This window comes from Micromys minutus, assembly GCF_963924665.1.
Source record: "Micromys minutus genome assembly, chromosome: 31".
NCBI classification, from domain to species: Eukaryota; Metazoa; Chordata; class Mammalia; order Rodentia; family Muridae; genus Micromys; species Micromys minutus.
Genome location: NC_137966.1, coordinates 15396637 through 15409807, shown reverse-complemented (window position 1 = coordinate 15409807; position 13171 = coordinate 15396637). Strand labels below are relative to the sequence as shown.

The window sequence follows — 13171 nt, the reverse complement described above, 5'->3', positions numbered from 1 at the left end:
CTCGCGAGACCCGCCCCCCCCCCCCGCCCGAAGCTGTCGGAGAGCTCGCCTTCGGCTGCCGGGCCAATGCTGCGCGGGGGCGGGGATTGTTTGCGTCGCGGCCGGAACGGAAAGTGGGTCAGCACCGGCGGGGTGCGCTGGCCGCAGGTGAGCCGCACCGGCTCAGCCCGGCCAGCGGCGCGTTGACCTTGCGGGCGGTCAAACCGGCCACCGGTTGTTCCCTGGCGGTGGCGCTCGGGTGTCTGGGCGGGGGTCTCGGAGCCAGGGGCCACGGACAGCATCGCCGTAGCGAGATTCGCGAGCCTCTGGCGAGGGAAGCAACCTCCAGCTCCGCAGAGGCCGAGCGTGGCTACGTCCAGAAACACCTCTGGTTCATTCATTGGGTTCCTACTGTGTGCTCGTATACGGCGCTCAGCCAAACCAACTGCTGTGGAGTGCTGTGCGCGGCCCCGCTCGGTTTCTTTGGATGGCCGGGGCAAGGTAGGGTAGTACAGGGGACAGGAGGCAGCTAGGACAGAGTAGTCCACTCAGGAGAGGAGATCCAGACTTCCCAAAGCCTTTCATTTTGTCCCAAGAACGACGTCAAACCCGTGAGTTTAAGGTATCCAAGACCGAGTTTGTAGTGTGTGGAGCGGGATGGGTGAGAGGGAGTTGTGTGGTGCAGGAAGCGGTGTGTCTTCCGATGGGTGTCAGGAGTGGATGACAGCTGTGTCTCTGGCATGAGGAACTGGATGCTGGGGATGCCATTTGCCAAAGTGGACAGAGGAGGAGCAAGTTAAGTGTCAAATGCCTGAGGGGCAGCAGCTCCTGAACGAAATGCGGAGATGGGCTGGGGCACCTCTAAAGTCATGGGTGTCTGGGTTGTGTTTTGCGCCATCACCCTGGGCTTGATTGAGGTGCTCAGGTACTGGAGCCAGGTATGAGCTAGTGGGAGTTTCTGGAGCTCAGAGCTCAATGTCTAGGGCCCCAGAGTCCCCCATTCATTTGATGGATATGTGGCTTAGGATGTCACGTAGAAGTATCGGGGGCAGAATTGTGGGGTGTGGGTTTGGACCTTGTTTGGACATTGGATGTCTTTAAGGTTATAATTCTTTCTTCCAGGTCCTTTCCACTATGGCCCGGCGTACACGGAGTAGCAGAGCATGGCACTTTGTCCTGAGTGCGGCCCGCCGAGATACAGATGCCCGAACTGTGGCTCTGGCAGGCAACTCCACGGGAGGCTATGACTCTGATGGGCAGGTAGGTCTCAGTGGCAAGGTGGGGATAACCGGTGTTTGGGTGGGGTGGAAAAGACGCTGAGCCAGGCAGCTGAACTGTCTCCTGGTATATGGAGCTTGAAAGGGGCTCCTTGGTCTGAGGTGTGACGGACACTCCAGAGGCAGGGATGGAAAGTCCTGGCTGGCTAGTGTTGGTTACTGTACAGTGCCTGTTCCCCAGCCCTGCCAAGTTTTATTATTGTGTGCCACAGTGAATGGGTGGATGTGAGGAGCTTTTTATGTGTGTGTGTTCTGTCTTCCACCTTTACTGGTACCTGGGGATCAGATTTAGGCAGTCCTTGATGCTCAGCAGCACACATACGTAGGCTGAGCTGTTTTGCTCACCCTGGATGTTTCTTTTGCCACACAAGTACTGTATGTCATGTGTGTTGTTTATGATAGGATCTGCGTTCCTTTTTGGGTTTTGCTGTGTAGCCCTGGCTAGCTTTGAACTCAGTGATCTGTCTGCCTCTGTCTCCCAAGTGCTGGGATCAAAGGCATGTGTTACTATCCCTGCCATTATTATTTCAGAAATGGTCTCACACTGTAACACAGGCAGTTCTTGGACTTGAGGCAGTTTATTGTACGTGCTATGATGAACAAGTGGAGGTCAGGACTTGCTGGAGTCAGTTGACACCTCAGCAAATGCATTTTTTTTTTTTTTTTGGTAGTATTTATAGTTCTTGAAGTCTAGATGTCCCAAGACTAACTTTGTTGGAGAATGAACACAGGGTAGTTACCCAGTTTAATGTGCCTGACTCGGCTCCTGGAGGTGGCGGTTGACTTGCCTTGCTGATATCCGACCGGTTTTCTGGCTCTGCTTTGACTTTGATGTCACAGCTCTCTGAAACATAGACCTTTCTAGAAGCCCATGGGATCACCAGATTGGGAGGAAAACTTGATTTACTCACTAGGTCAGCGGTGCCCCAGGCCCTTCTTGGGGGCTTCTGAGCTTGAGAGTCAGCCCAAATTTTTAGCCACAACCCCAATTCCTAATGAGGCACCTGAAACAGCCTATACGCCTGTTCCTGCCTCCCAGTCATCACAGCGACACACATGCCTGTCCTCTCATGTAACGACTTTGCCATGTAGTCATGTGGCAGGCAGTTGTGGGTGTTCCTGGGCCCAGGGTGGGTTGAGCCACAGCCTCCCTTCCTCCTGTCCTAGGCAGATTGGCTCCTTATTCAGTGGATCTGCCTGGGCTTTAGAAGATCCCATCTTTGCCAGTGGGGTACAAGGTCTGCTCTAAGGTATGAGCCTCTCCTCCAGGCAAAGTATATGTTCTATCTGGCTTCTGAGGGGCCTAAGTTAATGTTGGCTAACCAGACATTGTGTCTGGCTGCTTGTGGAGTTATACGGGGCCCAGAACTGGATGTTGGCTTTCAGTCCTCACTTAGCTGCCTATTGCTGGACATTTCCTCACCTGCTCATGATATTGTACATCCACCATGATGCTTCTCCACCTCTAGATGATTTGGGGCTCTCCCTGAGGATCTGGTGATCTTGCGAAAGAAACAGAGACCAAAATGATGGAGACCTTGAGTATTGTGAAGAGAAAGAATACAGGGTGAATGTGGTCCAAGCTTTTCTTGGTGGCTAAATGCTTCCTTGTAGACAAGTGCAGTGAGGGCGTTGCATTACGGCTATGTGGCTGCAAATAGATCTAATGCCAGGGTGGTGTTAGAACTGTGATTTGATCACTGTTATGGGGGGGTCCAGGACCTGTGTGGGGCAAAGCAGGGCAGCTCAAGGAGGTAGAGGCCTTTAGGAACTGTCAAGTCAGCCAGCCTGAACCCTAGCACCATCCAGGGATCCAAGCACCTGCAGAACAGCTAAAGAGCAATAGAGTTGATTGGTCAGTTGGAACTGGACCAGCTCAGCTTTTGTCTGCATCCCCAACCAGGCTCTGAGAGCCCAAGCCACAAGGACTGCATCTTTGGAAGAGTTTGAGGCTTGAAGCGGCTGCATTGCCCATTAGACCTCACTAAGCATGCTTGCTCCTTGATTCCAGTGACCTTGCAGGGAATGGAGACACATATCTCCAAGGTGTGGGTCTTAGGATGTGTGGAGCGAGATGCTAGACATTGCTGACAGCACCAGCCCTGTGATTTAGGAGACCTTGAACTACCTAAAGAAGACAAGAGGAGGGCGCTGTGTGAAAATGGGGTAGAAGGTTATATTGAACTTAATTCCATTAAGCCAAGTAAGAAGTCATCCCTCAGGGCCACCTCCAATCTCATTGTCTTTCAGGCAAGGAGTCTTAGCATTCAAGTTGCTTATGTTGAGCATTGGAGAACCCCAGGTCTGGATTCTTCCTGGTGGATTTGAGAAGGGGTTGGGTAGCCTGGCAATGGGAGAACTGTCATAAACAGGTCAACCTGCCCCTTCCCTCCCAGCATAGCGACTCCGACTCTGACCCTGAGTACTCTTCCCTGCCACCATCCATCCCCAGTGCTGTGCCTGTGACAGGAGAGTCCTTCTGTGACTGTGAGGGCCAGAATGAAGCTACCTTCTGCAACAGTCTCCACACAACACACCGAGGCAAGGACTGCCGCTGTGGTGAGGAGGATGAGGGTGAGTGTCTTGCTGCTGGGATGTGTGGAGGGCTGGGTAGGTTCTCTCCTCATTGCTCTAACCCTCCCTAGCTTGGGCCCTGTCTTACAGATTTTGACTGGGTCTGGGATGACCTGAACAAGTCCTCAGCCACCTTGCTGAGCTGTGATAATCGCAAGGTCAGCTTTCACATGGAGTATAGCTGCGGCACAGCAGCCATTCGGGGCACCAAGGAGCTAGGGGATGGCCAGCACTTCTGGGAGATCAAGATGACCTCTCCTGTGTATGGCACTGACATGGTAAGTGGCCAAGCAAGAGGGAAGGTGCCACGGGTTCTGCCGCAAGGCACCTAACTGTCCAGCCCCACTGTTTGCAGATGGTGGGCATTGGGACATCAGATGTCGACCTGGACAAGTACCACCACACGTTCTGCAGCCTGCTTGGCAAGGACGAAGACAGCTGGGGGCTCTCCTATACTGGTAGGAGTTTCTAGGTTGTGGGTGGGGCTGGCAGTACCACAGGCCTCCCAGGCTCACCCCTCTGTTCCTTACAGGGCTCCTCCACCACAAAGGTGACAAGACAAACTTCTCTTCACGCTTCGGCCAGGGCTCTATTATTGGTGTACACTTGGACACCTGGCATGGGACACTGACCTTTTTCAAGAACAGGAAGTGCATAGGTGATGGTGCCTTTGTGGAGCCTTTAGGGGTGGGGGAGCAGGCAGTCCGACTCTAGGCTCCTGAGGGAGGGTGGGCAGTCAGCTCAGAGTCTGTCCTCTGTGTTTGGACTGCTGGAGCTGCTCACCTTGGTGCACGGTGGGAGGAGCTTCCTGGTTCCTAACCTAATGGCACTCAGGCTGAGCCTTCCTTCCAGGAGTGGCTGCTACTCGGCTTCAAAACAGAAGGTTCTACCCGATGGTTTGCTCAACTGCTGCCAAGAGCAGCATGAAAGTCATCCGCTCCTGTGCTAGCTCCACATCCCTGCAGTACCTGTGCTGCTACCGCCTGCGCCAGCTGCGGCCAAACTCAGGGGACACCCTTGAGGGCCTGCCCTTACCCCCTGGCCTCAAGCAAGTGCTGCACAACAAGCTGGGCTGGGTCCTGAGCATGAACTGCAACCACTGGAAATCCCCCGGACCCCCGCCTGGCACCACTGCACCGGGTGCCGAGAGTCTCGAGACCAGGCCCTGCCAGAGGAAGCGCTGCCGAAGGAGCTGACTTCTCTGGGAATGCAGATACCTTTCTTCCTCGCCCTTTCAGGGCAGCAGGAGAGGGAAGAACCGAGGTCTAGGCCTCTTCCCTCTCTCCCTGAGGTCAGGACAATGCTCTGTTGGCCGTGGAGTGTGAAGGCCATTCTATTGCCTGTGCTGGCAGGGAAGCAGTGCTCCTGTTTGTCCTCAGAGTTGCAGCCAGGCACTCGTGGACCTAGATCCCAAGCCTGGGAGGCTAGCTGACGAAGGGGAGAAGATGGGCTGTCCCCACCACAGAGCTGTGGGGTTTTCCTGACCTGCACTGCATGCTGTCAGCACCTGCTCCCGTTACAGAGATCCGTGGGTGCCCTGTGAAGGGTTTTTGTCTCATCCCCATAGGTTATATCATTAAAAGATTCCTCCTCACAAATGCCTGTGTCTGTTCTTTACCTTCTGACTCTGTTCAGCAGCTTCAAGAGGGCCTGGCTTGGATCTCTGAGTATGTCTCCCTGAGGGTGTACTTAAGCTTCCAGACAGCGTGGGGCTGCAAAAGTACAAGTAGGCACCCTGACCTGCTACTGAGCTTCCTGCTACAAATGTCCAGATCAAAGGCAAGGTGAAACCCGTCACCCTAGGGCCCTTGCGGCCACTACCCTTCACTCTTCTATTCACCTCAGCTTCCCTTACCCTCCTGCCCACCCTCAGGGTGCTTTCTACCTCAGTCGAAAGAAGGAATGGGCTCAACCCAAACCTCCCTGCCTGCCCCTCAGGGTCAGATTCTTGGGCAGGGCTGTCCTGTTCTGATGGGCAGGAGGCGGCCCAAGGATGGCACAGGTGTGGTCAAGAGCTCAGGTCCAGCAGGAGGTCAGGGTTGGTGGTGGTCAAGAAGATACAGATTCTGCGCGAGAGGTCAGGCCCCACTCTGCGAGGCTGCTTGCCTCTGTGGGCCGTCACAGGGAGGTCAGCCAGGAGGCTCAGGCGCTCCTGCTCTGTGCTGCAGTCCAGCAGAGCCTAGAGTAGGCACAGGTGTGAGTGGGTGGATCTTCAGTCCTGGCCCCGGAAGGAGGGATTTAGGGGACTCACCTGTTGCAAAAGGCGGGGTGAGGGGAAGGCAGTAACAACAGCGTCAGCCACAGCTGGGCTGACGCGGTTGAACTGTCTGATTTGCCGCCACCACACTCCTCTGAGCCCAGACCCATCTCTGGTCACTTGCTGGCCTGAGGCCCAATGCCCTGCTGTGCAGAAAGAAAAGGCCTGGGAGTCCCGGAACTGCCTGAAATGAGGAAACCCAGACAGAAGCTCTGAGATCACCATCTGTGCGGCCCCCCAACCCCCACAGTCCAACTCAGTCCCTGCAGGGGTGCATACTTAGAGGGGAGCTGGGAGAGAGCTTTGGTGAAGGCACACACATACTGACTCAGCTCCTGCCATGAGGCCACCAGCAGCACATCCAGGTTTGCACGGAGCTGAAGCAGCACCAGGGCCTGGGGAGTGTGAGAGAGGCCGCAGATCACGTCCCCCAATCCAGTGATGCTGGGAACTAAGTCTGACAGGCCAGACTGCAGCCCAAAGGCCAGGCATCCAACAACTCTGTGGCAACCCTTACCTCCTCCACCTCAGACCAGCTGATGGCAGCCCTGGCATGGGCTTTCTTTGACTTCTTCAGTTGCCATGTCTTCTGAGAACTGGGCTTGTGAGACCTGAACAGAGGTGATGATCTTTTGGACTCCCAAGTTCCCTGCAGAGCCCACCCAAGCCAAGTGGAGTCTGCTGTAACAGAGCCACAAGAGGGCAATCCAGCCTGGAATCCCACCCAAACCAGCCCTACTGAGGTTGTTATGTGGTACCACAGGTATGCATCCAGTCCAACGACAGCCAGATGGGAGCGGGTGGGACTCTTGGGAGAAAGCCAGGGGATGGAGCAAGGTGGGTCTGTGATCTGAAAGCAAGAACATCCACATACTTGTTCACAGGATGGCTTTGGTGGCTGGCCTACAGTCACCAGTACGGCCAGTTTCCAGAGGGAAGAGGAACTGGGTGAAGCTTATAGGTGCTTATAGGTCCTCTCTGTTTTCTGAAATCAGTTCTGCTTCCTTAAGGTCCAGGAGCATACACACACACACACACACACACACACACACACACACACACACACACACTTCAGGTTTTGGTGTACAAGTGAGCCATTTCTACACCCAGCCTGGACATTGGCCAGCACCCAGCAGGTGTTTGGCAAATGTTAGCCCTTGGACATCAACACCCACACAGCGTTTAGCAGAACTGTGCTCTAGGCAAATATCAGTTAGGCATTGTTTCCTTTGAGTGTAGGGGATATATGCAGCCAAGTGAGAGATTATTAGCTGTTGCAGATAGATCACACAGCTAGTGGCCTACATCATATGGACACTACCAGCTAGAATTCTGTTCCTCCTCCAACCCCGGCCAGTTTGCAGTCCAGGTCACTATTCTCAATTCTCCCAAAGGCCCCTCAATGCTCTTATGTCTAGAGCACTAAGCAGGTTGCTTCATCTTACCCTCAACACCTTCATGATCCTTAACAGAAACTCCAGCCCATCCCAGACTGGGGAGCAAGGCCTACCATATAAAGATAGATCTCCCCCCCCAATACCTGGGTCAGCTGCACAGCACCCTGAAGAAATTCCTGGGGTTCCAGCAGCAGCAGCTGTTCTTGCTCATTTTCAGCCTTCACCTCCAGAGACACCTGTAGGGGACATCACTGGCTCTGTTAACCTGTGGGCCCAGGGCTTCTCCCCCTGCTGGCAAGTCAGCCATCAGACCTTATCAATAACCTTACAGCTCGGCACACAGTGAAGTTCAGGCCAGCTTAGGACTGTTCCCTATAAGTCTCAGAATACAAAAGTAGCCCAACCCCCATCCTCACTGACAACAGAAGGTTCTCTGGCAGCAGCTGATTTCAGATTTCTTGTGTTAAGAAATTCGACTTGGGCCTCCAGCTTACTCTTGGGCGAGGAGAAAAAGATGAACTCAGCTCCCTCGGTCGCCAGAGGAAAAGTAAAACATGGATTAGGGCTGGCACTGGGCTGGTCATAAAGAGACACTCACATTGCTGGCGGCTGGGTCGGGTCTCACAACGCTCCACTGCAGGCTGCGGGCCTGGTGCTGCGGTTCGATGCGGCATTCACAGCCTAGTGTGCCCAGCGCCTCCATAAGGATGTCGGAGCCTGCATCTTCCAGGACAGCTGGGCACAGCAGGCGACAATACGGTTATTCCACCACGTCCAGTGAGGACTAGTGGGTGATGACGCTACCCTGTCGGGTGGCTGGCCCCAGATTCCCAGTCCCGGTCCCTTCACCTGGGTCCACGCACACCACCAGACGCTCCAGGACCTGATCTGCCCGTAAAACCTTGGCCGTAGCTCTTCGTTCTACTACTGAACTCGGAACTTGCGTGACGACCTCCTTAGCCGGGGCACCTTCACCATCTGAGTCAGAGATCTCCCAGGTTTGAGGTCGCCGAAGGCCGAGGCGCGGGCCCCGGCCCCGACCCCGACCCGGACGAGAGCCTAGGGCTCTCCCGGGTTCTACCTCCTCCATAAGCCCATCCTTCCTACCGCTTCCGGACGTACCCGGATGCTTTTGCTCAGGACACCGGCCTCTTCCGGAACCGGAGAGCTCGTGAAGCGCAAGTTTCCTGTGGGGTAAGGACACGGGCATGGCGCGGAAGAAAGTGAAGCCCCGGCTGATCGCTGAGCTGGCCCGCCGCGTGCGCGCCTTGCGCGAGCAGCGGAACCAGCCGCGAGACTCGCAGCTCTATGCCCTAGACTACGAGACGCTGACCCGGCCGTACTCCGGACGCCGGCTGCCGGTGCGCGCCTGGGCCGACGTGCGTCGCGAGAGCCGCCTCCTACAGCTGCTCGCCCGCCTCCCCTTGTTCGGGATGGGCCGTCTGGTTACCCGCAAGTCCTGGCTGTGGCAGCACGACGAGCCGTGCTACTGGCGCCTCACGCGTGTGAGGCCTGACTACACGGCGCAGGTGCGCTCGCTCCCTGTACTGCTCATTCTGGTTTACACTTGAATCTTGCCCACCCCGAATCTCATGGGCTTGCATGTCTCCCTTACCCAGGTAACTTAGTGGCAGGGGCTCTATGTTGACAATTCCCCCCTCTTGTTCTGCAGAACTTGGACCACGGGAGGGCCTGGGGCATCCTGACTTTCAAAGGTAAGGCTGGGTGCTGGTTGGAGCCGGTGATGGTTCACATGTCCAGCCAGCAGGCAGTCAGCTAGCTTGTCTTCTTTCTTTCAGGGAAGAGTGAGGATAATGCTCGGGAAATCGAGCAAGTCATGTACCACGATTGGCGGTTGGTACCCAAGCACGAGGAGGAGGCCTTCACTGCGTTCACTGCGAAACCAGACGACAGATTGAACACTGTCCCCTACCCACCTCTGTTGCGGGCAATGATCCTCGCTGAACGACAAAAAAACGGGGATACTAGCGTCCAGGAGCCGCTCCTGAACCTGGAGAGGACTCGAATGCGCCCCTGGGACTACCCTGCAAAACAGGAGACGAAAGGGAGGGCCAAGGGCACCCCAGTCTAACTGCCAGGATTGGCAGGGAGGTCCTGTGAGTCGTTTAATGGACAAGTGTCTTTGGCTGTACCATAATCTCCCCTTTGGTGGCGAGACCCTGCAGACCTGACACATCTGCCAATGAATAATGGGGCAGATGACAGGTTGTCATTTTCAGGCCGCTCTCCGCCGATTCCTCTGTCTGGAAATAAACTCAGGAAACGGCCTGTGTTGTGGTTTCATTATGTGTGTACCATAGGACAAGGGAGGAAAAGTGGCAGTGTGGAGCAGAGCGCCTGGTGCTCTGGTACACTCAGGCAGGTCTTGGGCGCTGTGACTGGGCTCTAATGTGCTGAGATTGCGGAGCCTCAGGAGAGCCCGCGCCAAGAGGTCCTTTAAGGGAGGCCCCGCCCCCTTGCCATTGGTCCGCCCCATCCGCCGCCATGATCTGCCTGGTGCTGACCATCTTCGCCAACCTCTTCCCCTCAGGTGAGCACCCAGGCGGGTAGGGGCCGGGTAGGGGTGCTCGGTATGGTATTCCTGAAGCCAGTACTCCCGCAGCCTACAGCGGCGTGAATGAGCGCACGTTCTTGGCAGTGAAGCCCGACGGCGTGCAGCGGCGGCTGGTGGGCGAGATCGTGCGTCGCTTTGAGAGGAAGGGCTTCAAGCTGGTGGCACTGAAACTAGTACAGGTGTGGGCGCACAAAGGAGCAGGTGAATCTGGGAAGGGAATCGGGCCGGTCTGGGGTTGGGGCCCTGGTACAGGTACCTCCCCTTTCCCCTAGGCCTCCGAAGAGCTACTGAGGGAGCATTATGTCGAGCTGCGCGAGAGACCCTTCTACAGCCGACTAGTTAAATACATGAGCTCTGGTCCAGTGGTGGCCATGGTAAGTTTCCGATGAACTGCAAGGGGAGGGCAAAGCCTGGGGAGCTCTTATCCTGCTGACAGTAGCCTCCGCAGGTGTGGCAAGGGCTGGATGTCGTACGTGCTTCGCGGGCCCTCATAGGGGCCACTGACCCAGGGGACGCCATGCCTGGTACTATCCGTGGGGATTTCTGCGTGGAGGTTGGCAAGTAAGTCCTGTTATCATCCTCCCCCGCCACCCCTCATCTTTCTGCTCCCCCTGCTCACTTGCCATTCCCGTACAGGAACGTGATTCATGGCAGTGATTCGGTGGAAAGTGCTCACAGAGAGATTGCTCTTTGGTTCCGTGAGGATGAGCTTCTGTGCTGGGAGGACAGCGCCGGACACTGGCTATATGAGTAGATGTTACTACTAAAGTCAGCATTACCAATCTGAAGGCTGTTGGTCTTCTGTGATCTTCATAGAGCTCAGCAGCAGTGACAGTGTTGTGTGGGTGCAGGTCCACCCAACCCAATCTGTCCAGGGACAACCACTCCCACATCCCATCCTGTATTTCTTAATAAACTGCAGAAAACCCTTGTGCGCTGGTGCAGTTTCAAGACAAAAGTAGTGTTAAGACATTTATTACATACAGAGCAGATATGTGAGTTCACTTGCAAGGCCAAAGCCTGAGGAGAGTTGCACTGGCCCCTTCCCTCCAGTTGCACCCACCCAGTTAACCCTGGTCACTTCACACTCCTGTGGGAACAGACAAGGGACATACATCACAGTGGAGAGGTGGCAGGGTAGTAGGGAGAAGCCTGCAGCTGCACATTGCTGCAGCTTGTTGTGGCCAGATAGGCGCAGGGGCAGTGCCCCTGGATCTGTGCTTCTCAGGTGGGAAGAGTGCAGTAGAGGCCAACTGACTCCAATCAGTGCCCCTGAGGAGTAAGGCCAGGGCCAGGCCAGCACCTGCTTCCACACACTTGCTTAGAATTGTGCCCATCCTGGCTGGTCCTCAGCTCTTCTGGCCTCTGCCTGGAAGCCTCTTGTCAGTTGATCTCCAAGGGAGCAGGCCACAGCCGGCAACCCTAGGCACTTAGTACGTGTCCGGGAGCTGGGCTCCTTGGAGCCCTGTGCAGGAGGCAGGCCCTTGGAGCACACCATCCTTCAATAACCTGAGGCTAAGCCTGCATCCTAGGACTGACTCTGGGGAGACCAGGGCCACCCTTCTTCCTGAGGCCTGTGCCTGCCCTGGCAGCCTGAGAAATTCTACCCTTGGGGCTTCTGGGAGGGGCAGGGCACTAGGGTCTTGCTCCTCCAAGGTGAATCTTGTGCCCAGGAAGAGCCTAGAGGACACTGGTCTGAGGGACTGTTCAATCTTGGGTTCCCCTGGGTTAATGGGTATTTGTCATCTTTTAAAGCAGCTGCCCTAGGGGAGGTTGGCCCTGGGCTTTCATGCCAGGTACCTAGGGAAGACCCAGACTGGGGGCAAAGGGAATGTAAGTTTGGAGATGGGAAAAGCCCAGAGAAGGCTGGGTGGAGCCCAGGAATTGGGGCAGCCCTAACCTTGCTTCTGGGCAGAGGATGGTGGCTAGGCCTGGGTCCCTCAGAGAGAGCCAAAGGGTTGGAAATCAGGAATCTCTTCCTCAGGGCTGCATGCAAAGCAAGTAGACTTAGGGGAGAGTCTGGCAGTACTAGGCTTTTGCTCCTGCCAGAATTGGTGAGGATGGAGTGGAGCCAGGGCCACCTATAGGGGCTGCCCATAGCCATTTTGGTCCTGCCTTGCCCTGAGGGGCCCCTGGGACTTCATATTGGGCTGGGTGTTGGGCCAAGGGCTGCTGGAGAGAGTGTCTCAGAGGCTCTCTCCTCCCTGATGGGAATGACATCTGTTCCTGCCTCACTCCCCAAACCCTGCTTCACCCCTCTCTAACAGCTGGGGGCTGGACCTCAGGCAAAAGCTGCAAGTTGAGAGGTTAAAAGGGGATGGACGAACCTGGCTGCCCCAGGGAACAGGCTGGGGGGCAGGCAGGTAGGGTCCTATGTACAGTTGGCATCAGGCAGGACAGGGTCTCACTCAGGGGTGTAAGACACCTGCCACACGATGATGTGGCTGCGCTCAGCCTTGGACAACGAGGGCTTTGTCTGGTTTACATCCCCGGCACCTTCCTCAGTTTCATCATCCTCTCCATCCCCTAGAGAATTGGCAACCATGAGGAGGACTCCCACATGCCCACACCAGGGTCTGCCTCTAGTCTATGCCCACTTACCAATGCGGAAATCAATGTAACCTTCACCACCACTCAGCACCAGTGCATTCTTCAACTTCTGGCCCTCAGTGTCTGCAGCAGGTGCAGCGGGCCCAGGACCCTCTGATGGGCTGTCTAGCACACTGCCATTGAGAGTGGCCAGCACATTTCCTGTCATGGGCAGAGGAATCTCAGGACTGCATCCTGAAAAGGTCATAGCTCTGCTACTATAGCACAGAGACAAAGTGGCCAAGACCATCTATGTACCTGGCACAGAGACAAAGAATTTGACAGCATCACGGTGCCCGTGGAAGCAGAGCTGAGCCTGGGCCATGGAGCAGTAAGGAATGAAACTACTGGCGGTCTTGTCACTGCTGTCATCCCCATACACATGGATGACGCCCCCTGGGCGGGTCCCCTCTCCAGATGTTGGTGATGTCTTGTTGGCTAGGAAAACAGGGACAGGGGATTGGGCCACTTTATTTTCAGCAGGCAGCCAGAGATTACTGCTGTAATCAGAGTAATACTGAGT

At 55.6% G+C, this 13171-nt stretch overlaps 5 protein-coding genes across 14 annotated transcripts in view; 3 read left to right on the top strand and 2 right to left on the bottom strand.

Annotated features, from left to right (window-relative positions):
* The first annotated feature begins 57 nt into the window (after nt 1-57).
* On the top strand, nt 58-5712 carry SPSB3 (splA/ryanodine receptor domain and SOCS box containing 3). 6 transcript variants are annotated; one of them, XM_080942522.1, is made up of 7 exons: nt 58-147; nt 1102-1239; nt 3709-3830; nt 3921-4108; nt 4186-4288; nt 4363-4488; nt 4683-5698. In XM_080942522.1, the coding sequence occupies exons 2-7, from the start codon at nt 1181-1183 to the stop codon at nt 5024-5026; spliced, it is 942 nt and encodes a 313-aa protein (XP_080798648.1). In that variant the 5' UTR covers nt 58-147; nt 1102-1180; the 3' UTR covers nt 5027-5698. The 6 variants fall into 6 exon arrangements, with proteins under 6 accessions (XP_080798648.1, XP_080798645.1, XP_080798646.1 ...); XM_080942519.1 differs by having other exon boundaries at nt 64-147; nt 3653-3830; nt 4683-5712; XM_080942520.1 differs by lacking the exon at nt 58-147 and adding an exon at nt 345-480.
* EME2 (essential meiotic structure-specific endonuclease subunit 2) lies at nt 1685-8582 on the bottom strand. 3 transcript variants are annotated; one of them, XM_080942527.1, is made up of 9 exons: nt 8334-8582; nt 8083-8219; nt 7628-7720; nt 6846-6937; nt 6605-6698; nt 6367-6482; nt 6082-6271; nt 2680-2758; nt 1685-2100 (listed from the first exon to the last, which is right to left on the bottom strand). In XM_080942527.1, exons 1-8 carry the CDS (start codon nt 8572-8574, stop codon nt 2684-2686), a joined length of 1038 nt encoding a protein of 345 aa, XP_080798653.1. In that variant the 5' UTR covers nt 8575-8582; the 3' UTR covers nt 1685-2100; nt 2680-2683. The 3 variants fall into 3 exon arrangements, with proteins under 3 accessions (XP_080798653.1, XP_080798652.1, XP_080798651.1); XM_080942526.1 differs by lacking the exon at nt 1685-2100 and having other exon boundaries at nt 2514-2758; XM_080942525.1 differs by lacking the exons at nt 1685-2100; nt 2680-2758 and adding an exon at nt 5836-6009.
* A 68-nt stretch (nt 8583-8650) lies between these two features.
* On the top strand, nt 8651-9766 carry MRPS34 (mitochondrial ribosomal protein S34). Its single transcript, XM_080942065.1, has 3 exons — nt 8651-9013; nt 9157-9199; nt 9284-9766. The coding sequence occupies exons 1-3, from the start codon at nt 8693-8695 to the stop codon at nt 9574-9576; spliced, it is 657 nt and encodes a 218-aa protein (XP_080798191.1). The 5' UTR covers nt 8651-8692; the 3' UTR covers nt 9577-9766.
* Nucleotides 9767-9989: 223 nt separating this feature from the next.
* NME3 (NME/NM23 nucleoside diphosphate kinase 3) lies at nt 9990-10991 on the top strand (the record flags this gene model as incomplete). Its single annotated transcript, XM_080942110.1, has 5 exons — nt 9990-10035; nt 10108-10238; nt 10332-10433; nt 10508-10620; nt 10696-10991. The coding sequence occupies 5 exons, from the start codon at nt 9990-9992 to the stop codon at nt 10811-10813; spliced, it is 510 nt and encodes a 169-aa protein (XP_080798236.1). The 3' UTR covers nt 10814-10991.
* Nucleotides 10992-11052: 61 nt separating this feature from the next.
* The window catches only part of MAPK8IP3 (mitogen-activated protein kinase 8 interacting protein 3), a 38034-nt gene continuing 35915 nt past the window's right edge, over nt 11053-13171 (bottom strand). For all 3 annotated transcript variants that reach the window (XM_080942378.1, XM_080942380.1, XM_080942379.1), the window contains exons 28-30: nt 12907-13086; nt 12661-12810; nt 11053-12585 (exon numbers count right to left, since the gene is read on the bottom strand). In XM_080942378.1, the coding sequence (XP_080798504.1) occupies nt 12464-12585; nt 12661-12810; nt 12907-13086 (452 nt within the window). In that variant the 3' untranslated portion in view covers nt 11053-12463. The remainder of the gene's footprint in view (nt 12586-12660; nt 12811-12906; nt 13087-13171) is intronic.